This window comes from Eucyclogobius newberryi, unplaced genomic scaffold (genome assembly GCF_026437365.1).
Source record: "Eucyclogobius newberryi isolate DKJ021-1_F unplaced genomic scaffold, fEucNew1.0.hap1 SCAF_1, whole genome shotgun sequence".
In the NCBI taxonomy this organism is placed as follows: domain Eukaryota; kingdom Metazoa; phylum Chordata; class Actinopteri; order Gobiiformes; family Gobiidae; genus Eucyclogobius; species Eucyclogobius newberryi.
In genome coordinates, this window is record NW_027315723.1 from 41,368,222 (window position 1) to 41,395,863 (window position 27,642).

General features: G+C 40.2%; 2 protein-coding genes across 3 annotated transcripts in view; one reads left to right on the forward strand and one right to left on the reverse strand.

The window, feature by feature from the left end:
• Positions 1–5,404, forward strand: part of LOC140361090 (protein eva-1 homolog A) — a 94,051-nt gene extending 88,647 nt beyond the window's left edge. For both annotated transcript variants that reach the window (XM_072446710.1, XM_072446718.1), the window contains 2 exons: positions 2,346–2,498; positions 4,217–5,404. In XM_072446710.1, the coding sequence (XP_072302811.1) occupies positions 2,346–2,498; positions 4,217–4,599 (536 nt within the window). In that variant the 3' untranslated portion in view covers positions 4,600–5,404. The remainder of the gene's footprint in view (positions 1–2,345; positions 2,499–4,216) is intronic.
• Positions 5,405–10,847: 5,443 nt separating this feature from the next.
• Positions 10,848–27,109, reverse strand: tram2 (translocation associated membrane protein 2). Its single transcript, XM_072446742.1, has 11 exons — positions 26,973–27,109; positions 21,703–21,766; positions 21,406–21,515; positions 17,248–17,364; positions 17,013–17,071; positions 16,739–16,823; positions 15,712–15,782; positions 15,039–15,143; positions 14,804–14,947; positions 13,720–13,877; positions 10,848–12,337 (listed from the first exon to the last, which is right to left on the reverse strand). Exons 1-11 carry the CDS (start codon positions 27,090–27,092, stop codon positions 12,261–12,263), a joined length of 1,110 nt encoding a protein of 369 aa, XP_072302843.1. The 5' UTR covers positions 27,093–27,109; the 3' UTR covers positions 10,848–12,260.
• Positions 27,110–27,642: the final 533 nt, after the last annotated feature.

Genomic DNA, 27,642 nt, shown 5'->3' on the forward strand with positions numbered 1-27,642 from the left:
TTAGCGCAACGGAGCGCATCCCATCGCTCGTCTCCCGTAGATTTCTGTCCACTTCTGCGTCAGCTCGAACTGTCTTTCTCCGTCTTCATTTTGCCCCGTACACTGAGGGAACTATATTATGATAGATCCATGCGCTTAGGCACGCGGAAACGTGGGGACGAGCCTGACGCGGCTGCAGGTGAGCGGTAGGTGCGTTTTATGATTGATACGTGGCAGGACAAATGATTTATCCACGCCACGAGGAAATATTATAAAAAATTGCTGAAAAAAATCGTCCATACCACCTTTAAGGTTATATTTTGAATTAATAGTAGATTATTAAGTTGGACAAAAATGTAGGGACAATTTTACACACAAGGAACTAATTTCTGTTGAAATGTTAATTTAATCAATAAGAGATTGTCTTCTTTTTGCATGTAAATTAGATGAGTTTTGGCCCTGGTACGGTGGCGACAGTGAGTGTGTTTATGTGCACAAATGATCAGGTTTTTTAAGTATCCTGGTTTTGTGGGTGTCAATGTCCCAGTTATGACAGTATTCTGGTTATGAGAAACCGTGTCATTCTAACCAGGTTTTTCTGATAGTATCCAGAATACTGTGGCATGTAAACAGAGCATCCTGATGTCTCACCAGTGCGGCTGTACTGAGCATGTGCAAACTCAACACACACATTAATTTTGGCAGAAGCAAATCATTTCTCAAAAGAACACAAACTTCTACTCCGGCTTTTTTTATTGAAGTTGTCTATTGTACAATACAGCCATATTTAAACAGCAAACTGACTTCTGTGTCGTCCGTGTTGCTCTCAGACTGAACTGACGTGACGTGTTTTTCCACTGTTAAAACGTCTTTTCCTGAACTTGAGTTGCTAATATGTTTCGCTCCTTGCCATATCTGTGCCATTGTTGCCATAATTACCACTCTAGATGCCGCATGTATCCTGTTTCTCTGAGCGCATGTAAACACCATGTCCAGAATACTGTCCTAACTGGGTCATTAGTGCACATTTAAACGCACTTAAACACACTCACATTATAATTATGTTTATGTTAAATGAGTATTCTTAACCTGCCAATTTAAGCAATGTTTTGTCCCCCTCAATTCAATTGTTCCGAGCGATGTCATCACGCCGATCCCCAGAGAAGTTTGTGAGCTCTTACTGCCATAAATTCAACTGTTGATGGACTGTTTCCATAGATCTATTCAAGCTGCATTACCGGATTTGCAGTAGGTATTTATATCCACATTGTCCGTAGCTCTTATAAACCCCTTGGCACTTTAATTATGTGGCTCACGTATAATAAAAACACAATTTTTTTAGACTACAAGATACAAGTTTCGATCCAGAATAGTAGTAGTTTCTGTTACCAAATCACTTCCTCGTGGTCATAGCAACATTTCACCCACATTGCCTCCGGTGTCTAGTGTATGAAAGAGAGTGTGGAGTGTTTACAGCATGTGAGTCATGTATGTCCAGTAACATGCTCTGATCCAATATTATCCATATGTATGTGACTTTTTTCCAGCATTGATTCATGTAAACGAGTAAAACAGTTTTAATGCAAGTATTAAATGGAGTTAATATGTTAGCCATGGATCACCAGTGTCCATCTCACATCATTAAATCATTGTTATTCATGTGGTTGCGTGGACCTTGCTAATTCATTTGCATTTTGTTAACCTTGTATTATAGTAGTAATACATTAAACAATGACAGTAGTAGACATTTAAACAAAGTACACATTTCTACCTCACTACTGTACTTTCTCGTCTTTGCTCTACACACAACCTAATTTTACAATGCTGTTGATTTCTGTGCGCACTGTCTCGAGCAGACCACCTCATGTTTGGTGTAAAGACCCCAAACCTGCTCCATGTGTTTGCACTAAGAGCCCAGGGTCAGGAGCAGAGGAAGTCTTCTGAGTCACGCCCCAGACACTTCTGTAGTGTTTGTGTCAGTAACTCGTTCACAACAAAACCACAATAAAACCACAAGAGCGGAGTCACCGTATTACACACTGGATTATTGTAAATGGCAATAAAATCAACTTACTGTAGAAAGAGCCTGTAGTCACTTTCTTTTATGAGGATGGCTTTGTTGGGTTTTAAGTTGTATCAGATTTGTTTAGGGTTTCCTGGATGTATACCTTTAATTTGAGGCTTGTACATATCTCGTAGTTAGACCGTTTGCAAATTAAAACTGAATTTTGAGAGTTCTACAATCCCCCATAATATTGTTGAAAATCATACTCTAAGTTGAATACCCTGATAATTGGTATTTTGAATATGATTATGACATTTCTTCCCTTGTGTTGTGTCTTTATCACATTTGCGTTGTGTTTCAGACCGGGGCATCAGCAGCACCAGCGAGGAGAAACCCACAGACGAGCGCGGAGGACGAGGGAACAGGCCCGACATGAACCCCATCATCAACTCCACCTCCAGCCCAGGGATGGCGCTCATCAGCAACGCCCTGGCTGCTTACACCTTTGTATCAGGTAAAGAGGAAAACAGTGTGTGTGAAACTTATGCCATATATTAAAATTTGAATTGGATTTTCAATTTTGAAATCAAGACTAATCAAGACTAACTAATCCAAGAATCCAAGGAATTGTCAAGGTCTAGACTACGGAATGAGCAGCTTTATTGACGAAGTATGACCCTGTAGAGACACAGGGACATTGTTGTTTGTTTATTAGGACTTAGGTTTATTAGGTTTAAACATGCGTTCGCGGTGACGTCATACATCTGGGACTTCCCCATAGCGGCCATTTTAAGAGGGGCACGCGATATACTAGCAACCATCACGACTGCATCCTTTTCTACGGCATGGTGAGCTACGAATACTTTGATTCTTTAGACAATAACGGCAAACTAAGGTACATGACAAAACTATCATTCCTTGGTCTGACAAGAGCAATGTCCTTACAGAACGCAGGTTTTTGGCATTTTTACCTCATATATCCTGGATTTCGTATGTAGTCGACTTGTTGTTGTGCCCCTTTCAAAATGGCGGACACGGTTGCTCACGAACGCATGTATTAGGAGGATTTACTGAAAACACATGGAAATTATCACTTAATTGGCACTATTTTGATCTATTTAAACTATTAATCGTAAAAATGATGAAACATTTACTGGTAAGCTGATTCATCCTTTCAGTTTTCAGTGAGTCAATCCTCTGGTGTTGGTGGGTGAACACGGGAGGAATGTACAGCACGTATGGAGCAGTGTCTGGACCAGGTTATGTCCGAGCTCTTTACTGCCTTCTTTATGACCAGGAAATAAAGCTTTATGGACACTCAAACCAACTGATTCGACCAAGGGCAATAGAGTACAGAGGCGGGGCACCAGCAGAACAAAAAATGTGGCATAATTCGATGAGACAGAAAGCTACAATTAAAGAAAATGTGATCAGAAATGTTTTAATTGAGGGTAAAATGTGCTTATGCCAAAGTTACACAATATCAACAATAAGCTTTTTGTTTTTAACATTTTTGTTTTAATTTCTTGAATTAGGATGTGTTTATAAAGTCCATGCAAATTCACCTGACTCATTTTGATCATTGTGATGCTCATTGACGTGCAGCTCCACTTCAACTGTTCTTAAAGAGTATGACAGGCTCTCATGTTTTGCTAATTATTACATTGTTTGGTGGGATAGTCCCTTTAGTAAATATTTATTATAGTTTTACATCAGTCAAGTGGGAGTTTGTAAAGAAAAAAATTAAAATAAAAGATTCTGTTCTAAGACAGAATCCCTCTGTATGTCATCAACATGCGTCATTCAAGGCATAAATACAGGGACAATTTACATAGTTTGAACAATAGTTTAACAAAATAAGGGTGTTGTTGCGTACTAATATGTCAAATCTTAACAATTGTGGATTTTGGCTCTTGTTTACAGTATAGTTGCAGTTGTGGAATTACCTCTACCTGTGTCTTAACTGCTGCTCATGTCCAACCAGGAAATACACATATAAACTTCATTAAAATTGTCAAACTGGGGAAAAACATGGAACATTTTAGTAACATCTTACATCTAACAATATAATCAGGTCCTATGTTTTAGTGTCTGTGTAGTCCAAGCTGTCATATGCACTTTGACCTCACTTAAACTGCTTCACCCTGTAGCGCCGCAGGTCCAACATTGGTAGAAAATACATGTACCGGTATATCAGATATTATAACGTTGCATCGTGACTGTTTACCACAGACCATCCCGAGCGAGCGGCGCTGTTCTTCGTCATCGGCATCTGCCTGGGCCTCTTCCTCACGCTCTTCGCGCTGGTGCTCCAGATCTCGTGCCGCACCGACTGCCAGCCCCGACAGCGCCCCGCGGCGAAGAAACGAGGCGGGCGCTCTCTGGACTCCTCCACGGACTCCAGCGACTCAGACTCGGACTGGGAAACCACCTCCGACCTGTCGGCGCGGCGGCATCGGCGCTTCGAACGCACCCTCAACATGAACGTGTTCACCTCCGCGGAGGAGCTGGAGAGGGCGCAGCGGCTGGAGGAGCGGGAGAGGATCATCCGGGAAATTTGGATGAACGGACAGCCGGACATACCAGGGACGAGAAGTTTGAACCGATATTACTAATCTTTATTTGATACTATTGTTCAGTTTTTTTGCCCTGACCCATCCTTTAATGGCGCTGGGATTAAAGGCGTCAGGAGCTGTGGGCGACCGCAGCACAGCACCCGAGGAACCTTCTCCACATCTGGATAAATGATCAGGAGTAGCTGGAGGATTAGCCAACCATGTGCATGTTTTAGGTTGGTGAAGGAAACCGGAATACCTGCGGAAAAGCCATTCAGACGCAAGGAGAACATGCAAACGCCACACAAACAGGTCCCCATGCGCTCCAGGTTTCAAACCCAGGACCATGCTGCCGCGAGGTGGACGAGCTAACCACTCTGCCACAGTGCTTCCAATGATGTGGGTTGGAAAAGGCAATGGCTTTGTATGCAAAACGTGCTACAATTTTAGACCAACTTAGAGGCCGAAGTAAAGGAATTGTATGCAATTTTTACTGAGGATATTATGCTTGAACTCATACGATTAGCTCGTCTTGCTAGGAAATGCTAACGTACATGCTAACGTAAATGTTAGGAAAAGCCATTTGCTGCAGTAGTTATGGTTTTGGGGGGATTTGTGGCCTGAACAAAAGCTATAAAACTATATACACTAAATATTTGCTGAAGGACTATGGGAGAAAAAGCTTTTATTTTGAAAGGCAGCTCAAGATGGACGCTTCAGTATTCAGTGTCGACCGAGGACCAGCATAAACCATGTCCAGTGACTAAGACAATCTCTCCACATGCTGCCTTTATGAACTCAAACCAAAAGAAAAGATAACTTGGGAATTCATCTCAGCCCATATATTAAAGTCTATTTTATAATATTTAATAGTTTATTGTGTATTTTTGTGCTCAAGTTTGGCTTATGATGAGATATTTTTATACTTGGCTAAGGTTGTCCGGCGCCTCAGGGATGCAATCCTAGTGTTTGTTTTTGTTCAATGTTTTGCTTCCTAAGAAGATGATCTGCCCTTTATTACAAAAGCTGTCTAAACAATGTTCCATGAAATACACCTCAAAGAGGATTTTAAAGGTCCAATATAGATTTCTTTTTTTTTTTTGGCACTTCTCTTATAAAAAAACATACAGCAGTGTGTGTTTGTTCATTCACATGATGAGTAATCCTGTATAAATAGTCCATGACCCTCACTGACATTGCTGGTTCACCTTGTGAGGGCATAAGGAGGTCAAGTGTTCTACCATGTTTATATTGTCTATATTCTTTAATTAACGTCTATCTGCTTTGTTAGTCCATTTAAGTAGAATATATTTTTCTCTCAGAGATCCGCTTTGTCACCACTTGAGATTCTTGTAAATTGTAACAAAATTCATACTTTTATGTCCGCCATAGCGATAGTTTCAGTCCGCTGTTTTTGCCTCCAAACAGTCAAGCGAGTGGCGACTGCATTTAGATTTCCTGATAAATGTAGATGATGTGAGCAGAAAACAGAGTCTTCCCTCAGAGGAGATCTAATTTATGGCCGCCGCTTAAATTATATCTGGTGGAAGCATCTGCTTGTGTGTTGTTCTGCCTGGGAAGCTCCACAGAACAACATCAAATGTAGCTTTTTCAAAGACAAGCGGTTAGCGTTCACTAACCTCTTGTCCAAAAAAAAAAGCTACATATTGTACCTTTAACTATGCCTATTGATGATGACGATGATGATGACGACGACGACGACGACGACGACGACGACGACAACAACGACGACGAAGTTCTTCTTCTTCTTCTTCTTCTTCTTCTGCTTCTGCTTCTGCTTCTTCTTCTGCTGCTTCTTCTGCTTCTGCTTCTGTTGTTGTTGTTGTTGTTGTTTTATGGCGGTTGGCATCCAAGTGTTGCATTACCGCCAGACTTTATTCCTCAGACTTTGTCGTAGTCCTCAGACTCTGTCGTAGTCCGTAAAAGTACTCCTTCCATTGCTTTGGTGTTACAAAGCCCATGAGGTCATGATATGTCTTTGTGACTAGAATAGTTGTTGTTGTTTCAGAGACCGACCGGCTTTATTCCAGGGAGACTCTTCTTCATCTTCCTCTCCCTCTTTGACGTTCGGTGCTTCCACCGTACAGCTTTATTCTTTAGGCTTCATTCTATAGGCTTTAATATGTCCACTGATGTCGCTGCTTGGTAGCCGTGCGTCTATGAGACTGGGCGAGGACAGGAGACCACCCCCACCCCCATCTCGTCACTCTGATCACTCTGACTCCCCAAAAGCAGACCCCCATCACTCCGACTCCCATTTAGCGCCTTTAGCCTGTTTTCTATATCTGCCCAATCAAGCTCCTTTGTTCCAAGGAATCTCCCTGCAGCTTTAGCAATGATCCTGATCCTTTCAGTTCTGCTTTGAGTCTGAGCAGCACAGTTTACAACATCCACCATAAAGAGTACAAAATCCTCTCTATCCACAACCAGGGTATTCTCATTAATTCTGGAACCTGCACACTTGGGACCTCCACTCTTGAAACCTTCACACTTCTTGGGAGCCACGCTGGCCTTTCTCATTTCGCCCTGGCTGGGAGCAGCGCTGGCTCCTCTCTCTGTATTTACTCTAAACTCGTTACTTGAAACTTTCTTGACTGCATCTGCATAGGATATACCTTGAGAGACCTTTATTTTCTGCACCTCAGCAGCTCTTTTGCTAAACCTGCATCCCCCGAAGGCAGAGCTATGTTCTTCCCCACAGTTACAGCACTTCAGTTTTGCTCCCACGTCACACTTCCCATACTCGTGATCTCCTGCACATTTACCACATCTTTGCCTCCCTCTACAGACCGCTGCAATATGCCCAAAGCGCTGGCACTTAAAGCAACGCAGGGGCGGCGGAACATATGGCCTGACGCTATAGCACATGTACCCAATGAACACCTTACTAGGCAGGCACCTCCCTTCAAGTGTTACCATTACCGACAAGCTGTCACATCTTACCCCAAACCGGGTCACCTTCAAACGCCTAGCGTCCACCACCGTAACTCCAGTCAAATTCTCCTTAACTTCATCCACAGACGTCGCCGTAGGGACACCTACGATAACTCCTCTGACCGTGTTTCTTTCAGCATCAGACACAAGAATGTCCTTTCCACCCAGACGTTTAGTTCCAATCGCCTTCCGTTGCTGAGCCGCGTCCTTGCACACGACCAGCAGCGAGCCATCTCTAAGGACACTCGCACTCTTGATCACTCCCACAGCTACAGTTAGGCTCTTTGACAATGCCACTGAATTCCACTCCTTATGATTTTTATAAGAGATCTTCTACTGAGAGTGTTTTTCAAACTTCCTATAAGTTATTTGTTCTTTTCTTCTGTATCTATCTCTGTATCTACCTGCGTTGCATCAATGGAATTTCCCCATGTGGGACAATAAAGGATTATCTTATCTTATCTTATCTTATCTTAAAGGATGCACTATCCTGTGCAAGCTTTATGATCACCTTACAGTCTCTGCTCTCACCCCGGATATCAATAGCTTCAGCCTCATCCTGCTGCTCATTCCCAGAACCCTCGGACGAGCTAAGGGACTTTTTACGTTTCCGGGCACGTGCAGGCAGAAAAGGCTGCTCCTCCACGCCGTCCAGAACGTCTTCCATCCCCGATCCACTCTCCTCCGCCATCTCCCGTCTCTCCAGACCGGGTGTTGAGCAAGGTGGCGGCTGGTATCCAAGTGTTACATTACCGCCAGACTTTATTCTTTAGACTTCAGACTTTATTCTTCATCTGTAGCTGTCATAATTGTAGCTCTTCTTCTTTGGTACTTCACCGTGGTTACCGCTGTACACCTTAGGCTTTATTCTATAGACTTTATTCTTTAGGCTTTATTCTTAAGCCCGCCCCTTCTCCTCTGTAGTTCTTCTTTGGGTATTGTAGTTGACATGCTCTTATCACGAATAGAGATGTTCTTCTCTGAAGCAGCAGCTATTGTCCAGTATGAAACTGCTTCAGTCCTCGATGCCTGAGCAGACGGTAGGAGCTTTCTGCTGGACACTTGGCAAAAGTCTTTGCAAAATTCAAAATAATTGATGTAAGAGGAACTTTACATAAGATACAGTTGGTATCTTATATAGTTGGTATCTTATAAGTACTTCAGTTATTTTAACAGGTCAACATCTTCTATGTGTAAAGTTGGGACAATAAAATATATGATAATATTTCAAAACAGAACTGAATGGTTTTGCAAGTCTTTTGATACATTAGTCCACCAAAATATTACTATAACTATAATATAACTATTAAAAATAATCCTAGTTATATTCTTTAAAATGTTAGTGATTATAAGTAAGAGACTTTCTCAAAAGCTAATTATTCAATCGTAACAACTATTTTCTTCTTTCTATATCTGTCTTTTAAGATCACGCTAATATTGTGTAAACCATTGAAATGGAGATAAGTGCCTTTATGCTAAGACTGAATTTTACCAATGTTTCCATCAAAATCAAAATGCTGTTTTTATGCTGTGTCTGAAGAAATGTAAAATATCCCATAATATCAACAGAACAATCTCACTGTCATGTTCTTTGAGTATATAAGCTATTGTCAATCCACTTGTGTCTGGATTCAAACTTAGAAAAGAGATTGTTTTTATGAATGCTGGTGTTTTATTGACTGAGAGGTCAATAAAAAAAGAGTATATATTGTAAAGATGCTCCACTTTGCATCTATTTAAAAAGTGCATATGTTTTCTGTTTGAATGGGATTCAACTGTGCCAAGTGCTTCTGTGAGGTGAGACCAAATATGACTCCTGTGCCTGAAATAAACTCTGTTGGCAATGATTTGTGTCCTTCAATGGATGTTAGATGGATGGTGTAAACTTCTTTTACTAATTCTCGAATGATTGGAGTGTGAATAATAATGTTGATAGATTATTGAACTAATATGAGCCCATTGGCATGTTTCGTCTTATAAATTGGGACTTTTTTCTGCCAGAAAGCCATTGCTCCTTTTTTCAGGTTTATTTTTCTCTTTAGTACAAAACAAACACAAGGCATTCATAAAGAGAAATCTATGAAGAAGTAGAAGATTCCGCTTGGAAATACTCATGTTTTTCAGAAGATGTAAATATATAAAAGAATGTAATCACAAATCATTTCTGACCAAGTGAGAAGTTTTCTATACATTGTGCTTTCAGAAAATATCAATCATGAAGTCCAAAAGTGTTTCTGAAACTTTATAAACTCCCAAGTTATTAAGACATTTATCTACATTTGAAATGCTGTTTGACTCATTTGTGCCTTTACACCCGCAATAGTTGAAATGTTAGTCTTTGGTAGTAGAAAAAGCTTCAGTTGTAGTCATCTGGACTCAGTTTGAGTCTTTGGTAAATATACTTCCAGGACCACAGTAAAGTGAGCTCCATAAACTCTACATAATGTTAATGTCAATATTTGATTTATTGTTTTGCAGTTCAAACCCGGATTCATCCCAGAATGTGTTATTTGACGGAAACATACTTGTTATATTTAATATGTCCAGCAGCTTGATCGTTTTCTTCAGATGTGGACAAAAAGGAATAAATAAAGAAAAAGCCCACCTCATCATAACACTCATCATGAAATGACTATATTCTATAAAACCCTTTACACCTCTTTCTACTTGGCTTGGAATTCAAAGAAAAATCCCCCCAAAGAATAATAATTATATAGAAATTATTTTTTTGTCTTTTCTGCATCATTTGTATATTGCTATTGTCATTGTTTGTCTCACTAAAAAGCAAAAATATATTCAAAAAATAAAATAAAGAAAATCCCTAGGTCCTGAGGGACTCGTATCTAGGCAATCACTGCTTTTTAGGTTAACAATTAAACAGTATTTCACTTAACTCTACCAAGAAGCATAAAAAAGGCACGCCATTCCCAATAAATGAATTCCCAAACCAGACAAGAGTAATTAAGACATTGCATTTTAGGCTTTATTCAACTTGAATTACAATAAAATGTCAACAAACTACTCAAAGTAATATACGTCCATTATATAAGGACTACAAGAGGCTCTTCAGTTATATACATCAAACCTGACAGAACACACAAGTTCTCAAATCTGTAATTTTCTTAGAGCAAGTGCGCCATCTACAGCCGAATAAAATATGGCACAAGAGGCAACTCAGAAAATGTAGCCAATTACAGCACAGTTGATTGTGTGGTGAATTTATGTCATTATTTTCTTACATCTTGGATTTTAGACATTTTTATAAACTCTTGCCTATTCCAAACCCGACAACACTGACTGTGAAAGGAAAATGACCTCATCTAATTGCAGTGTAAAGTAAAGAAACGACTCGAGATTTCTGAAAATGCCTTTTTATTAAGGAAATTAAACAAAATGAAATGTAGGAAAATATGGAATGCCGCGCTGTAATACCCAGCATACGTATGGAATAGTTTAAGATTTTATTATGAACATATTGGAATTCATAATGGAAGAAGCAAGTTACTCTGGCGACTCCTCTATGCAGTAACTGTAGAAAATGTATAAAAATGTCTAAATCGACTCTAGTCTAGATACAGAAGATTGCAGTCCAGAGGTGAAAGTGTGTCTCATGTTTCTGCTTCAATGGACCGAGAGGATGGACAAAGCCAGCGCCATGACTTACCATTACAGTACTTACAAATACTACATACTTTATTGCAATGCACCCTGCGAAAAGGATCATCTACACAAGTGACAATGACCTGAATTCAGACACAACTCATGTAGAGCGGATTCTTTGACTAGTTTCAATGTGTTTTCTGGCTGGACTCCTGCTCTATTTTACCGTATAAACAGGTAAGTAGCAGAAGAAAACGTGTAATATTTTCAGTTCCATGACTTCTTTTCTTTTATAGATGCCATTATAAAAGTACTTTGACCGTTTCAAAGACAGACTATTTCCTTTCAAATTGTTAACTGTCAGCTCAATTCATTCTGGTTGTATTTGGAAGCCAGAAGAATCCATCTTGAACCTGTCCCGCCGCTATCTTAACGTCTTAATGGACCAACACAAACGTAGCATCAGCCAAACATCGTGCCAACGGCGGCGATCGATCCCGTTTCAGAAGAAATACTGATTCAGAGTATGAATTGTTGTTTAAAAAGAAGAGAGGAGAGAAGGAAAGGAACAATTGCCACATTTCTCATTTTGACTCACTTGAAACTACTGATGTCAAGATTATTCGATTAATCAATACATATTATATATTGATAATCACGACATCTTTAGAAGCAAAGTCGTCATTTAAATTCAATCGGAACTCCAAAAAACGTAAAATAACATTTTTAAATTGGGCTGCCAATGTCACATGAACTGGTTTAGTGCCAGTAATTGTCGTGAATAACAGTAAAATTGTGACGTTTCTTCTCATATTAGACATTGTGACATCTCTGCATTAAACCCATGAACATAAAGGACTAAGACCATTTAACTAAACCGATCTAAACCAGTCCAAAAAAACCCCAAAAAACCAATCTGAATTCACGTCATTTTAACTCGAGTGCCTGTTTGATTCCGATCACGTTAAGAGTTTGTATTGTTCATTTAGACTGGTGCTCCTCTTCAAGAATACTGATAAGATGAGATTTCTGTGCGTTGTCCATCGGGGGGCGCTCGGCCTGTAGTCCCAGGACGCACAGGGGCTTCTCAGCATGTGGTCCGGGGCTGATGGAGAACTGCAGCTCGGACAGTCCCGGGTACACGTCAGTCCACCAGGGGGCGCTCTTCAGGGAGATTTGAGTTTCTTGGTCCGAGGAGAGGCTCCGTTCTCTGCTTTGAGAACGCCGTTTTCATGGTGGCCGACTGGAAAAGACGAGGTTTACACAGATTAAAGAGTTAGAGCAGCACGATATTTAGACCACAACTCACTGAAATACAAGGATTCCATCGAGCAGAGATTTAAGATAAGATAAGATATTCGTTTATGGTCCACACAAGGGGAAATTTCATTGTTGCAACACAGGTAGATACAGAGGAAAAGGACAGATAACTTAATAGAAGAACTCTTATAAAACAAAAACTCCTATAGACAAAACCTCTCATTTCTTAATAAAGAATGGAGGGGGAAAATAAAGATAAAATAAAATAAAAACAGCTAGCGTAAGACAAGATAATACTAATGGTAAAAAAAAACACTATTTAAAACACCATTTAAAACTATTTAAAACACTATTTTAACCATTTTAAAACACTATTTAAACACTATTTAAAACACTCTATTCTTGAATTTGACATTTCAGTCTCTGTAAATAAAACAAAACAATCTGTATAGAAAGGATCAGTATAGAAATATATATATAGTTAATATAGTTAGATTTTTTTCTTTTCTATCTATATATTTCATTACATAAACAGAAACAAACAGACAAAGAGAATGGAAAAGGCAAAAATATAAAGAGCAGTCTGTACAGAGTCAGTCTAGCTCAGGTCTTCTTTTTGACCCCTCCCATTTCTTCAATGTCTGACAAGTTATTAAGTCTTTTTCTCATTTCACTTTTTGTCTTTTATTTCCCTTGTAAATCGAGTGTATTCTACAAGTGGTGATTGGCAGACCTGTGCACTTCTTGATAGCTTTAAACGTTTAAGCCTCTGGTTGGACAATGAAGGCTTCAGAATATAACTTTGCCTGCACAATTACACTGCCAGTCCAAAAAATAAAAGTGGCCCCCTGGATTCAACTAAGCACATACAGTAGGTCTGTGCCCCCGACTGGAGAATTGCTGCAAGTGATTGTCTTTCAGCTGCAGCACAGTATTTAAATCTAACTGATGCAGTGAACGGCTTCTCCTTTTTAAAACAACGATGTGGAAAGACAAATCCCGCTGTCATGGAAAAGATGTCAGTGTGTTTGAGAAGGGTCAAATCATTGTCATCGAGCAGAGAAAACATCTAAAGGAGAAGCAGAAGCTGATGTACTACAGATCTGAACCTCAATGAGAGCGTTTGGAGCCGGCTTTGTGCAGTAGTCACATCATCAACACAAGACCAACTGATGAAAAAGAATGCAACACTGGGTTGAAATACATTTTTGAACATTTTTCAGAAGCTTACTGAAACTCCAGTGAATGTGTGCTGTAATCAAAGCTGACGGCGGTCTTATGAAACATTAGAGCGTGTGCCCCCTTTCTGTGGTACCCTTTGTTTTGTACTGGCAGTGCATAATACAGCGGTGTAACACGACTCACGCGAGTCCCTCTTGAGCGGCCGGAGCGCTTGCTTGGCTGCAGTCTTCTTGCGCAGAGCCTGCTCATGTCTGAACTCTCTCCATCTGCGCAGCTGGAACCGGATAAACTTCCACAGGAGCCAGGACTGAGTGAAGCAAACCAGCACCAGCACCATCATCCTATCACACACACACACACACACACACACACACACACGTTTAAAATACACACTTTAATAGAGTGCATCGCCTGGAAGAAAATAAGAACATGCATAAGATAAGGCCGCAGTTATTTTATTACTTGGTTTACGGATTTTTGAATGAAATATACAGACGAAATATTAAGATAAATATAATTTCAATTTCAAAAGATGTTTTCTTCTGGGTTTGCACAAAGCGCACTACGGGAGGAGAGGGGGGAGAGACGCGGTGTGCAGGAGCGTGTAACAGTAGATTTAGCGTGTTTTAGACAGACAGAACTGACGCTTAAGTGTGCACCCTCCCCCACCCACCCAGTCACGGCAAAACGCGCTGAAGAAATTGTGGTAAACGGGTTTAAAAAGTGTATTTGTGATATAAAGGCGCGCAGCAGCAGGGAAACGGGCGCGCAGCAGCAGGGAAACGGGCGCGCGCACTCTCGCCGGGGCGCATGGACAGACCCGCTCCGTCACAGACTTCCGTTTGGCGAGAAATTGCTTCACGCGCTCTTATCTTTTGACTTAACACCGCTTTTTACATTTAATTTAATGCTATTTTGTGTTGTCGGCGGTACTTTGTAAAAAAATATATATAATTTATTTTATTTATATTGTAGAAATCAATAACCTAAGTGTGGCGGATCCGTAAACCAAGTAATAAAATAACTAAGGCCTAAGATAAGATAAGACATTCCTTTTATTCCTTTATTGTCCACACGTGGGGAAATTTCATTGTTGCAACAGAGGTAGATACAGAGGAAAAGGACAGATAACTTATAGGAAGACTAAAAAAATCTCGGCAAAAGAGTATAAGGAACAGAAAAACGTACAATACAAATCTGTACTTGAGGTTTTACAGTCCAGTACATTTGAGGCATTCGGAATGGTAAACAGACGGTGTGGACTGACCTTACGAGGACTGTGTTGAAGTTCCCCGTGTCCAAGTCCAGACCCTGGTTCTCAGACCGAGCCAGACCAAAACCGACAGCCAGGAACATGAGGGTCAGAGTGGCCATCCGCGTGAAGACGAAGCTCACCGCCCACAAGTCAAACCTGACGCGCAAACATACGAATAATGCATTTTTTTTACGCCGACAGATTGAGCCGCCGTTGCTTTAATCGCGATGACGTTTGAGTCGCATACATTTTCTGATGGTTCTCGTCGGTGAAGTAGAAGAGCCGGGCGATGTGGAAGGTCAGCTCTGACGTGTACTGGAGGAAGAGCAGCACCAGACCCACGCGGCTCAAACTGAACACACCAAACACATTAGGAGCTCACCAACACGCACTCATGATGCCTGAGGCGCGAGGCAGTTTAAATGAGGCTAAAAGCTGTTGTGTGCAATAGGGCGACGAACAAAGATATTATTTAAGTCCTTTACAAACATGTTCTGAAATGCATGAGATTCTTGGATTAGTTTAGACATTCATATTTCTGTCTTCTCACAAATTTTAATGAGTCTGGACGCGTTTAAAATATGAACTTTTACACATTAATCTAATGACAATCACAACGTTTTTCAGAGAAGTGGCAATTAGATATTTTGCTAAACTTGTTCTGCCCTCACTGTGTCATGAAGACGAGCACTGAGATGACCAGAGTGAGTCCAGTAAAGGGACTTTAAAAACATGGAGGTGCATGTCTGGGTTACCACGTGATGACATCATCAAGTGTTTTAGGTCTTTGAAACTAAGCTCCAGGACAGGTAAGTTTCCAACGAGGAAAAATGAGAACTTTGCTCCATAAAGTACAAATACACAACTTGAGGGTTATAAATACATTCTGTAATTGATGCAAAGGACATTCCTTTACTCACTTTAACAGATAAGCAGCTGCGACGTGGAGCAGGTAGAGGCTGATGTACTGGAGCTGCCGGGGAATCTCCTCCTGCAAAACAAAAAGCCTTTCTCTGAAAAGGACAGCGATACTTTTAGAGCTGGCAGCCTCCTGCTCCTGACAGTGATACTCTCCCTGTACGATACCCACAATCCCCTGCAAGCACACGCCCTCCTCTTAGGGCTGGGTATTGCCTACTACCTCACGATACAATATGTATCCCGAGACACGGAACTTGATACGATACTCGTCCTGATTCATGATATCCATTAAAACAGGTGTTAAAAGTTGATGTTGTGATTAAGTAGAATGACATTAGTATCTCATGTTCACACTGTCCTCAGTGTCAGGATACAACTGTCACATGATGAAGTCACATGTTCAGCTCCTCAGATTCAGCCTTGATGCAGCAGTCTGTAGGTTTAGAAGTGTAGAACCCTGCCATTTCTAATGACTTTATGTTGTTTAAAAGTATCACAATATGCATCTATGTATCGATACACATATTGCCAAAAGTCTGTCACAATATATCACCGATATATTGAGCACAGCCCTCTGCTCTGCTCTGCTCCTCACCATGTACTTTCATTCACGTGCCTTCTCCTGTCACGTTGCATAATCTCTCACTTCATTGACATTGAGCAGGAGTGGAATGATTCAGGAATCACACCATTCAATTCATCACGATTCACACAAAAAATAACATCGTAACATACACTATTAAAGCAGCAGTTTTTCAGCACTTATCTCAATTTCGCATAGAAACAGAGACACGTGTACTATGTATTGAGATGCATCGTTACACCTCTACTTGGGAGTAATACATTGTGTCTTGAAAATAAAAAAAAAGAGCACAGTGGTGCCAGCGGAGAGGGAACATTCTCCTCTGAGCAGCTCTAAACCCTGGACCCGGACTGAATAGAACTACAGCTCTCTAGAGTTCTGTCCCTACGGCCCACATGGACCTTGACCTCGGGGGCCGGCGGCTCCCAGGCCCCTGCTCTCACCTTGCGGACCTTCTGGAAGTAGAGCTCTGGCAGCGCGTGGAGCCAATAGGCCAGTTGTGTCAGGTAGAAGAACTTCACCTGGAACCTACAATTGGACAAATGGCAAATGATATAGAGTCAATCAAAAATAACACATACATTTGTCATATTTATAAGGGCCACAAAAGCGGACAATGAAAACCCTCTGTACCTTTTCCCATGTATTATAGTGTATTAATGATATAATTATGGGCGCATCATTACTGTTAAATGCGTATTGTATTTGAGTAGTTACCTTAAATGTACATGAGGATAGTTTTCCCACAGACTGCTGGGATGTAACAGATATCCCTCCTGCAAACGGGAAACAAAAACATAAGTAGACGAAAAATACAAATTGATTCAAATGAGTTTATAATGATTTGAAGTAAAACAGATCTAAATGCCGCTCAGGAGCTTCCAAAAGCCCTCTAAAAGACACGGTGGAAACAGTGAGACGGGTACAAAGCCCACTTCTTCCCTCTTCTCACCGTGAGGAGGACGTAGAGGCTCCACACGCTGGACACCAGGTGGAACACACACAGCTGACCCGACTCATTGAACTTTGTGTTTTTGCTTTTTGACAGATGGAGGCGCCGGTTCACTTTCTGCATGACACATTATCACACATTTATCAGCAAAAGCAAGATACAAAACTGTTCAAATCATCATTGCACTTTACTGTAGGAATGAAACCGATTCATTGGTATTTGATAGTGTGAATGACTAAACAAGGACTGACCAAACTGAAGTAAATAGCACTGTTTGTTACTATAGAACGGTCTTGTTTAATATCTTAACTAGTATAAGACCATATTTAATTAAAACTATTGTCTAAAAAAAATGAAAAATGCATGAAAAATGTCTATGTTTTTTTTCCTTTGAATACAAATAGTTTGAAATTGGAGGCCCTGTGACAACACCAGCTCATGTGTCTTTCCCAGTAAACTTAAAGTTAAACTGTGCTCTAACTTTACAACAATTGGTGGAATATCAAGCGCTGACATTTCCACGATCTGTCTATTCATTACCATTTATTTTCGCAGTGCTCAAAATTCCGACCTTGCCTTGATGGGCCGTCCAGATTTATCGATTTAACCGACAGAGAGTGAACAAACAGAAGGTCCAATGAAAAACAGTAATTAGCAGATCAACAACGTTAACAGGGATTAAGCAAATGGATAACTGTGCCAGAGCCTCCCTGCCAAGGGAGGGATAGGGTTTCTATGATGTTATTTGTTTCACGTGTTTTTCTTACAGAACGCTGCGGGCCTTCAATGAGTGATTGGCATTTTGTCATTGTCAACCCAAAATAGACAGGAGCTCAAGTGTTGTTAGTTCAAACCATTATGTGCAGAGATGCTTTTCAAGACGCTCCGGAAAATATGTGAAAGTAAAAACACGGCCATTTGTGAACAATGACAGCTGCGTATCAGATGCCTCGCTCTTCCAGTTTTAGTACAATGTGCTTTTGTTTTTTTTACAGTTTGTAGCCTGGTTTATGCAATACTTAGATACTGTAGCACTGGCTATTCACATTTGAGCTTGGAATATTATGAAGGGGAAAAATGGTAATATTTCAACACAGAAGGAGAGACTTATCCATGCGTTTGTCTCCAGTAGATTAGACTACTGTAACGGCCTGCTCACTGGCCTCTCCAAACGAGCTGTAAAACAGCTGCAGTACATCCAGAACGCTGTTGCTCGGGTCCTGACTAGAACCAGGAAGTAACATCACATTAGTCCTGTTCTCAGGGACCGGCCTCCTGCTGGTGCCAGAGTCAGGACTAAACATGGACCGGCCTCCTGCTGGTGCCAGAGTCAGGGCTAAACATGGACCAGCCTCCTGCTGGTGCCAGAGTCAGGGCTAAACATGGACCAGCCTCCTGCTGGTGCCAGAGTCAGGGCTAAACATGGACCGGCCTCCTGCTGGTGCCAGAGTCAGGACTAAACATGGACCGGCCTCCTGCTGGTGCCAGAGTCAGGACTAAACATGGACCGGCCTCCTGCTGGTGCCAGAGTCAGGACTAAACATGGACCGGCCTTTTTCCTGTTGTGTGAAGCACTTTGAATTGCAAATTACAAAATTGTGTTCAACAAAAAGACACACAGATGCACTCAAGAACATTTCAAATAAGTCTTTAACTACAATCCCAACTCACACATGTTAAGTTAAAATTATTGTACAAGAAAATGACTACGTCCATCTCTCGTCCGTCTGAGGGAGTCGGATCTCTCCTTCACTGAGGAACTCCTTCAGGTTTCTACTTTTACCCAAAGAGGTTTGGTAGTTTTGCCTGGCCGAGAAGGAGGGTCTAAGGTCATGGGATGCTGGGACATTGCCAAGTCGCTATGAACATTGTTTAATCTGTTTTTCACCGTCGCTCCTCTAGGCAACTGCTGTTATGATTTTTGGGCGATACAAAAATTGGATTGAAAATTAAGAGTTTCACCAAATTCAGTCCCGACAGAAAACCTTGTGACTTGTTTCTATAAATGTGACTCACTGTTGCTGAGGCTCTGTACAGCATCTTGTGCTTGTCACTGCCAGAAGAACCTGACATAAGGCAAAAACTTGATCATTTTTGACTCAAGTGCAGAGCCTATGGATGTAGTGCAGATAAACTATTCTCAGGTTCATTATGTTTTGATACAGTCTTTATATCACGCTCTGTAATCCAGATGACAACAACCGAACACCGTTTTTGCCAGAGCTTATACCTGGCTTACATCTGGACTTCTGTTCCTCTTTTTCAAACCTTCTCCTCTTCATCCTTTGCTCTGTCTGACACTGTGAAAGCTAATGTGTGTCAAGGAACCACGCCCTAGATCAGGGGTGTCAAACTCATTTTGGGCCGCGGGCCGAATTTCGACGCTCAGGCTGGGTCGCGGGCCGAACATAACGTAAAACATAAAACAATTAAAAAAATATAAGAAATAAATAGCTTTATATAGCCTACGCTGTTTTTGAAGCAATTACTGGATCAATTAAAAGAAATTACAAACACGTTTGTTCTCATAAACTGAAATGTATTAAGAAAAACAAGTGTCATTTCACCAACACTGTGCTTCAGTTTATGTGCATTACAACTTCAGAGTTGATCTACAGAGATAAACATTTAATCTATTGTTAAATATTGTTAAATAGGTATTTGGAACTGCCCGCCGAGCCCCTCCTCGAAAAAAAATCAAGATTTAACTAGTAATTTGGCCATATTCGGGGCATTTTCATCGCTTAAGTTTCTTTTTGACAGACACGCTTCTTATTGGCCGAGCGGTCTCCGTGATGTAATATCGATGAAAGCGGGCATCTGATTGGCCGCTGCGTTCGTGTTGCGTTCACGTGTCCTCGGAAATGCCCAGTCTAATTTTCGGGGCAATGTAAGATAAGATAAGTTAAAATCCTTTAACGTCCCACAGGGACATGTAGTTGTTCCACTGCAGTAGAAACAGGAGGAAAGGACAGATTATAGGAAGTTTCAAAAACACACTCTTAATAGAACTCTTATGAACAAAAACAAAAAAACTCTTATTAACAAAAACTCCTCTCCTATCTTAATAGGGAATGGAGGGGGGGAAATAAAATAAAATAGATAAATAAAAATAAAAAGATAAAAATAAAATAAAATAATGATAATAGAATAAAATTTAAATTAAATAAAATAAAGTAAAAATAGCTAGCACAAGACTAGGTAATACTATTAGCAGGTAAGTAAACCGAATAAAAACAAAATAGAACACTTTTATTTACAGGTACAATGTATATATGTTAGTAGTTTATTTTGTAGGACGTGATTTCATATATTCCACAAGATCTCCTTGTGTCAAATGCTGTAAACAGTATTTATTTTGTATATAAGAAACATTATTGAATTAAACAGTTTTAAAGATCATGATCTCTGGTTTATATGATTCAGTATTTGTGCTCTTCATATCAAATAACAGATAAAAGTACTTTAAATTGTTTTACATGCTAATAACCAGGTTTAAAACAACACATTTATCTTGTTCTTATGACGCCGCGATGCCGCGCACGCTTGTGGGCCCCTGAAATTGCTGGGGGGCCCCTAACTTTGAAAAGTTAGGGGCCCCCCAGCAATTTCTGGGGGGCCCCTAACTTTGAAAATCTATTTCTCAGCCTGCAGAGGGAAGCATTATATGGGTTGAAAGAGCAGTTCACAGGATTTCATAGCACAGGAGATGGAGATTTTCTGCTGTATTTACTTGAAGGAAACGTATGCATGGATTTTGTGTTCCAATAAATTAATAAGAAGAAAATGTCAATTTTACTGTCAAATTGTGAAGTTATTTATTCATAAATAATTAAATAAAAATGATGTAAAAGTGGTTTCTGGGTTGCCACATTCTCTGACTAATAGCAGCTTGCACGTAGTACCCAAATACACATGTTAAGTAATATATAGTAACAATGTTTTACCTTTAGGCACTATCATTTTTGGTTGCCATCGCTGATAAACATGTATGTATCAAAACCATTTGAACGCAGTCATATTGTATTGAAAAAGTCAATTTATAGACTAGATCTTTGTATACTGACACAACTGCAGAGTATTATCTAGTGTAGTAATGGAACCATTTCTGGCCACAACATTAACTATGAAGTATTCAATTACTGCCAGGGTACTCACATCCAGCAGATACTCCTGCACCACCGCGTGGAGAATGATGACGATGAAGAAGTAGAAGAGTACTGTGGCTGCGTCCTTCCAGCCGTAGTGGTATAGACTCACTTCTCCCTCTGGACACACGCCACAAAGTGTGAAAACATGAGTGAGAAAAGCATTGTGACAATTCATACGACTGATTGTGATTTGAGATGACACAATTCAATCATGAGAAAATATGATGCAATAATATAAATGTAAACGTTGTCATATTTCTATAATGCGACCTTAAAAGTGAACTAGCGACATCTCAAACTGTACCTGGCGATAGGGTCGTTACGTTGTACTGAGGCTGGATGAACAAAATGGCAGTCTTGGCAGTAGCCTGAAAACAACAACAAAAAGGTTAGTAAAGGTAAATAGGAACAGGACTAACATAATGAGAATCAGAAAAGGTTTATTGCCTTTGCTAATGAACAGAATCCACAAACATAGGAACTTGCTTTGGTGATTCAGTGAAACACAAAAACAACAATAATAGAACAACCTATATAAAATAAAAAAATAAAACTATTTAAATTTGCTATAGGATAGAAAATAGGCTAAAATAAAATAGGCTTTTTATGTACACACAATTTAAATATGTAGTGCAGAAAGTGAACAGTGCAGTGAGTGATTTAATTATGGTTTAAGTGACAGTGTTTAGAAGTGTTCATGAGTCCAACAGCAGAGGAAACAAAATTGTTCTTGTGGCGGGAGGTTCTGGTCCGGATGGACCGTAGCCTCCTGCCTGACATGGCTCCAATAGTCCATGTCCAGGGTGAGAAGGGTCGGCTGTGATCCGACCTGTTCGTCCCAGAGCCCTGGAGACGTACAGGTCCTGTAGAGATGGAAGTCTGCAGCCGATCACCTTCTCAGCAGAGCGCACAATGCGCTGCAGTCTCCGTTTGTCCCTGGCTGTGGCTCCAGCGTACCACACGGTGATGGAGGAGGTGAGGATGGACTCAATGATGGCCGTGTAGAACTGCTCCATCATCCAATCCAACTTTATTTGTTGTGACGTAGGATGGCCTTTAGTGGTTGGAGTCAAGTGAGAAGATAAATTGACGTGGTCCACATTTTTAAGTCAAAAATGAAGTGCAAAGTGCATGTGCAAAAATATGGAGGCTAGAGGCTGTCTCTCCTCCAGCAGCAGAACAAGTAATGATGGTCAAGGCGCCTTTTATCCTGTTCACACAATTGGGTCAAACTACAAATAATTGACAATCGACACATTTAACTATACATAAAACCCTAAAACAACCAACAATGATAAAATTGTGGGTTTTTTTATTTTTTATCATTGTTTTATCATACCTCCTCTGCCTTGGTCCAGCCCTTATACGAGAGCTTGTTTCCAGAAAGAACCCTTTGACTCTTGGACATAAGAAAAGAGGAAGTGAGGAAACATTTTACAATTCACTAAAATCAGTACAAACCACATTAACACACAAATACCTAAACATCCATAACAAATATTGCACACACACACACACACACACACACACACACACACACACACACACACACACACACACACACACACACACACACACACACACACACACACACACACACACACACACACACACACACACACACACACACACACACACACACACACACACACACACACACACACACACACACACACACACACACACACACACACACACACACACACACACACACACACACACACACACACACACACACACACACACACACACACACACACATCTAAAAAATGGGATAAAAAGGACAGATATTACTTCACGAAATATCTAAAAGTGCAAATTGATGCTTAAAGTGCCGTCTGCATTTGTATAACACATTTTACCAACACGAAGTCTCCAAAGTGCTGCACAGAGTGCAAAACAAGGAAAAGCAAAATATGTTCAAACAATAAAGAATAAAAAATAAATATGTTCAAACCAAATAAAAACTAATCAAAACAAAAAAATATATAAAAAATAAAGATGACCAGACAATTCTCATGCCGGGTTAAATGCCAGTGAATCTTCGCTGGCAGCTTGGCTTTCCTCAGCTGCCACAGGAAGTACATCTGCTGGGCCTTCTTGATGAGGGAGCTCATGGTCACTTGAGGTCCTAGGAGATGGTGGTGCCGAGAAAGCAAAAGGAGTCTACAGTGGTGATGGGGGAGTCTGTGATAGTGAGGGGGGGGTTTGACTTTCCTGAAGTCCACGATCATTTCCACTGTCTTCTGGGCATTGAGCTCCAGGTTGTTACCGCTGCACCAGGACACCAGCCGGTCCACCTCCCTCCTGTACAGACTCATCCCCGTCCAAGATGAGCCCCATGAGGCCAGATCAAGTCTAGGCTAACAAAACTAAACCTTGACTAAAACCGCAATAAGGATCCACTCCTCATCCTCACCTCCTCCATCACCGTGTGGTACGCTGGAGCCACAGCAAGGGACAAACAGAGACTACTGAGAAGGTGATCGGCTGCAGACTTGCATCTCTGCAGGACCTGTACATCTCCAGGGCTCTGGGACGAGCAGGTTGGATCACACCCTTCTCACCCTGGACATGGACTATTTGAGCCACTCCCCTCAGGCAGGAGGCCACTCCCCTCAGGCTTAAGGTTGTGGTCAGGATGGACCGTAGCCTCCTGCCTGAGGGGAGTAGCACACTTCCTTCTGCCGTTGGACTCATGAACACTTCTTAAACACGTGTCACTTTAACTACAATTTAATCAATCATTGCACTGTTCACTTTCTGCACTACATCTGTAAATTTAACTGTACATTTTGTGTACATATTAAGCCTATTTTTATCCTATAGTGGATTTAAATAGTTTTTCTCCTTTTTGATTTTATATAGGTTGGTTTCATCATTGTTCATAGCTTTATGTTGCACTGTATTACCAAAGAAAGTTCCTATGTTAGTGAATTTTGTTCATTGGCAATGGGAATAAACCTTTTCTGATTCTGTGGATGGACTGTGGAATAGTATCAAGCCTTTGTGCCAGTACAAGCAGAGATAAAGAAGGGCTTTACAGCATGTTGGAAAAAACTGAATCATTAAGTAGAAAGAAAAGACACAAAGTAAATACCTCCCTCAACATGTTATAGGTATTTTAGAGCCAGTGCTAAAACTCCCAGCTGTGAACACTTCAGTTCCAAACGTCTTAGTCTTAAAAAATGTCTCTCCAGGTGATTTAAGACTGTAGGTGTCAAGTTTCTTACCCAGGGACGAAACGACAGCGTGTTCAGGCAGGAGTCAAACCAGCAACCCTTTGGTTCTTAGGCGGAAGTTTAACCCACCACTATTGAAACTCAACTAAAATAAAACAAGACATACGTAGTAGGATTCAGGGATAACTATATTTGGTTACATTAGGTTTCTAAGTGTTGTAACTATTCTCAGCACAAACATCACAATATTTCGTTCATTCACAATTAACAACAAAACCAAACATTACAGGTGTTACTTTTGGACTTTAAGGTGCTCCCGAGTACCTTTACTTTGGCATCTTTATATCAGTCAGGTGTTCCCTCATCAGAATTTGGTGTTAACACAGCATCTACTGGCAGCAGAGAGTAAATAAACAAAAGCTAGCTTATCCCGACAAGCTAATTTAAGCACATAGTTGTAATGAACATGATTTGAAGGCAGAAATGTTGATGCAATGATATGCACTAAAACAGCTTGGAGACGTCCTGATTTCTACCTTTAATGTCACAAATCTGGGAAATGTTAGTGTTTTCTGATGCGGGAAGACACCGTTGTAAACAGGATTAATGAAACAGGTAGATAAAGCTAAATACAACCAGGGATGTTTTTGACGATGGAATGTTTACATGGTTAAGAGAGAAAACTATTTGGCACAACAACAGGATTTTTGTAAAGTAAAGTAAAGTAAAGTAAAGTAAAGTAGGTCTGTGCAGTCGGATTTAAGGATAAAAATATCATGATTCAACAATTTGTCTCTTGACTGGAGCTTTATTCTCATAAACACTATCCACAGTGACTGATTCAACCCATTTGCCGTATACAGGATGTTTCATTGATGTGACATGAACAATCAGACAAATTGCACCTTTCATTCAGGTTTACTTTAAATGAGAATATATTTAAGAGCACAGACTTCCTTTGCTTCTGTAACTGTATCAATTGTTCATTTTTAGCTCTTATTAAATTGTGACCTGAATTATCACATTTGTTAATACTTGTAATGTCTAATACAAGTACATTCTAAGGAATCATATATTAGAAAATGTTGAATGCAATAACTTCAACCTCAAAATCATTCGTAGTCTGTAGAGAAAGACAGAAGGAACATGACACTTTCAAGACAACAAAAAACATGACTAAACCAAATTAGACAACATCAGAACATGGGATCAAATAGAGCTGCAGCAGTTTTTTGTTTCAATTCATTTATTTATTTATTTATAAAAAAGAAAGAAAAAACTGTGAAAATCTTTTTTTGGGTGTCAGTTTGAATCAGCAATTCCACCGTTTTTGTGATAAAAAAAAAAAAACTATTTTGGCATAAGATTTAAAATATGCACAGTGTGTTTTTTTTAATTTTAATAATCCATTAATCACGATTATTCCCAATCAATCATTCCAGTCATATGACATACCTCAATATATCTTATTAATGAGCCAGTGCAAGGAGTCTTTTCTAACAAATGTATTTAAAAATATATATATATATATATATATATATATATATATATATATATATATATATATATATATATATATATATATATATATATATATATATATATATATATATATATATATATATATATATATATATATATATATATATATATATAACACTTCAGAAGTTGAATAATCTTTGTATTAAAATGCATTGCCTCCAGGTCCGGGGTCCAGAGGCTACAACGGTTCACAAACTGAGACGTGGCAGTACGCGAAACCGTGAAGCGCCCGGAAAACACCAAACGCAGTTCAGCGTAGCCCCGCCAAAATAAAAGCCTCGCAACACAAATCAAACCGCGATACCATTACGTTGAAATATACAGCTTCGGTCGTTACAAGTTGAGTCGCTAGCTGATAAATGTTAGTAGTAAATACTTTTGACTTTTTCCGTCTTTCTTTTCTTTTCTTTTTTTTTCACTTTTGAGCCATTGATAGTTTAAGTAAAACTTTCATGGAACAAGTTGGACGTTGTGTCGAGTAGTAACGCGCCGACTTTACAGAGCCCAAAAGCTACAGAACGTAATCCACTCATAAAACAAAACTGAAGATTTCCAAACAAAAAACAAGTGTCAGTCGCGCAATTTCCCACGCCATTTAAATGTATTTGAATCACTCTCGCCTTGTTGTCACTTCCCTGTCCCGTAAAACACGTTTAAAAGTTAAGAGGTAGAAAAATCGAAAGCATCACACCGCTCCTACAGCTGTAACCCGCTCTCCCGAAACACCACACAAAACTCAATCATTTCGTCTAAAAAAAGAAACTCGTTCTAATTTTCCACCGATTTCCATCCCACTCTTCGCACCCGAAACAGCCGAGTCTGGAGAGAAGGGAAAAGCAGCTCTCCTCACCTCGAACATCAGCCCGATCAGGATAAATATGACCAAAGTGAAGACGATGTCGGCGTGGTTCTGAATGAGGAACTCCTGGCTGAAGAACGGGTAGCTCTTGTTCCTTCGGCGGAATGCCATGATTGTCGCACTTAAAGTTCCACTGGCCCCGGCGCGTTTTTAAATGTGGAGATTTTCTTTTTTCCCCAAACTACGAAGTTCAGGAGGTAACTTTGTGAGAGCGGTGCGCATGCGCGATGTCTTAAAGGGCCAGTGCAGTAAATAGTTTGGTGCCGCTCGACATTTGCATAAAGAGGGACCGCGCCAGTGATTTATGGAAATACTTCAAGTGATTATAAGTTAAATAAAGCTCTTAATGGTTGATAAATGACAGCTATGGACAAATAGATGAATCAAAGAAAAATAAATTATAGTTGTTTCACATCAATAATCAGCCCCGATTCTTATAAGATAAGATATTCCTTTATTGTCCCACATGGGGAAATTCCATTGATGCAACACAGGTAGATACAGAGGAAAAGAACTGATAACTTATAGGAAGTTTGAAAAACACTCTCAGTAGAAGATCTCCTATAAACAAAAACTCCCATAGACAAAACCTCCCATTACCCAACAAGGGATGGATATAATGCATACAAATAAGATAAGATAAGATATTCCTTTATTGTCC

Coding starts and splice junctions, on each gene's coding strand:
- tram2 (XM_072446742.1), bottom strand. CDS start 27,092: ATGGCATTCCGCCGAAGGAACAAGAGCTACCCGTTCTTCAGCCAGGAG. Junction 21,516..21,702: donor CGTAACGACCCTATCGCCAG/GTACAGTTTGAG, acceptor GCGTGTGTCCAG/AGGGAGAAGTGAGTCTATAC. Junction 16,824..17,012: donor TATCCTCATGTACATTTAAG/GTAACTACTCAA, acceptor GTCCAATTGTAG/GTTCCAGGTGAAGTTCTTCT.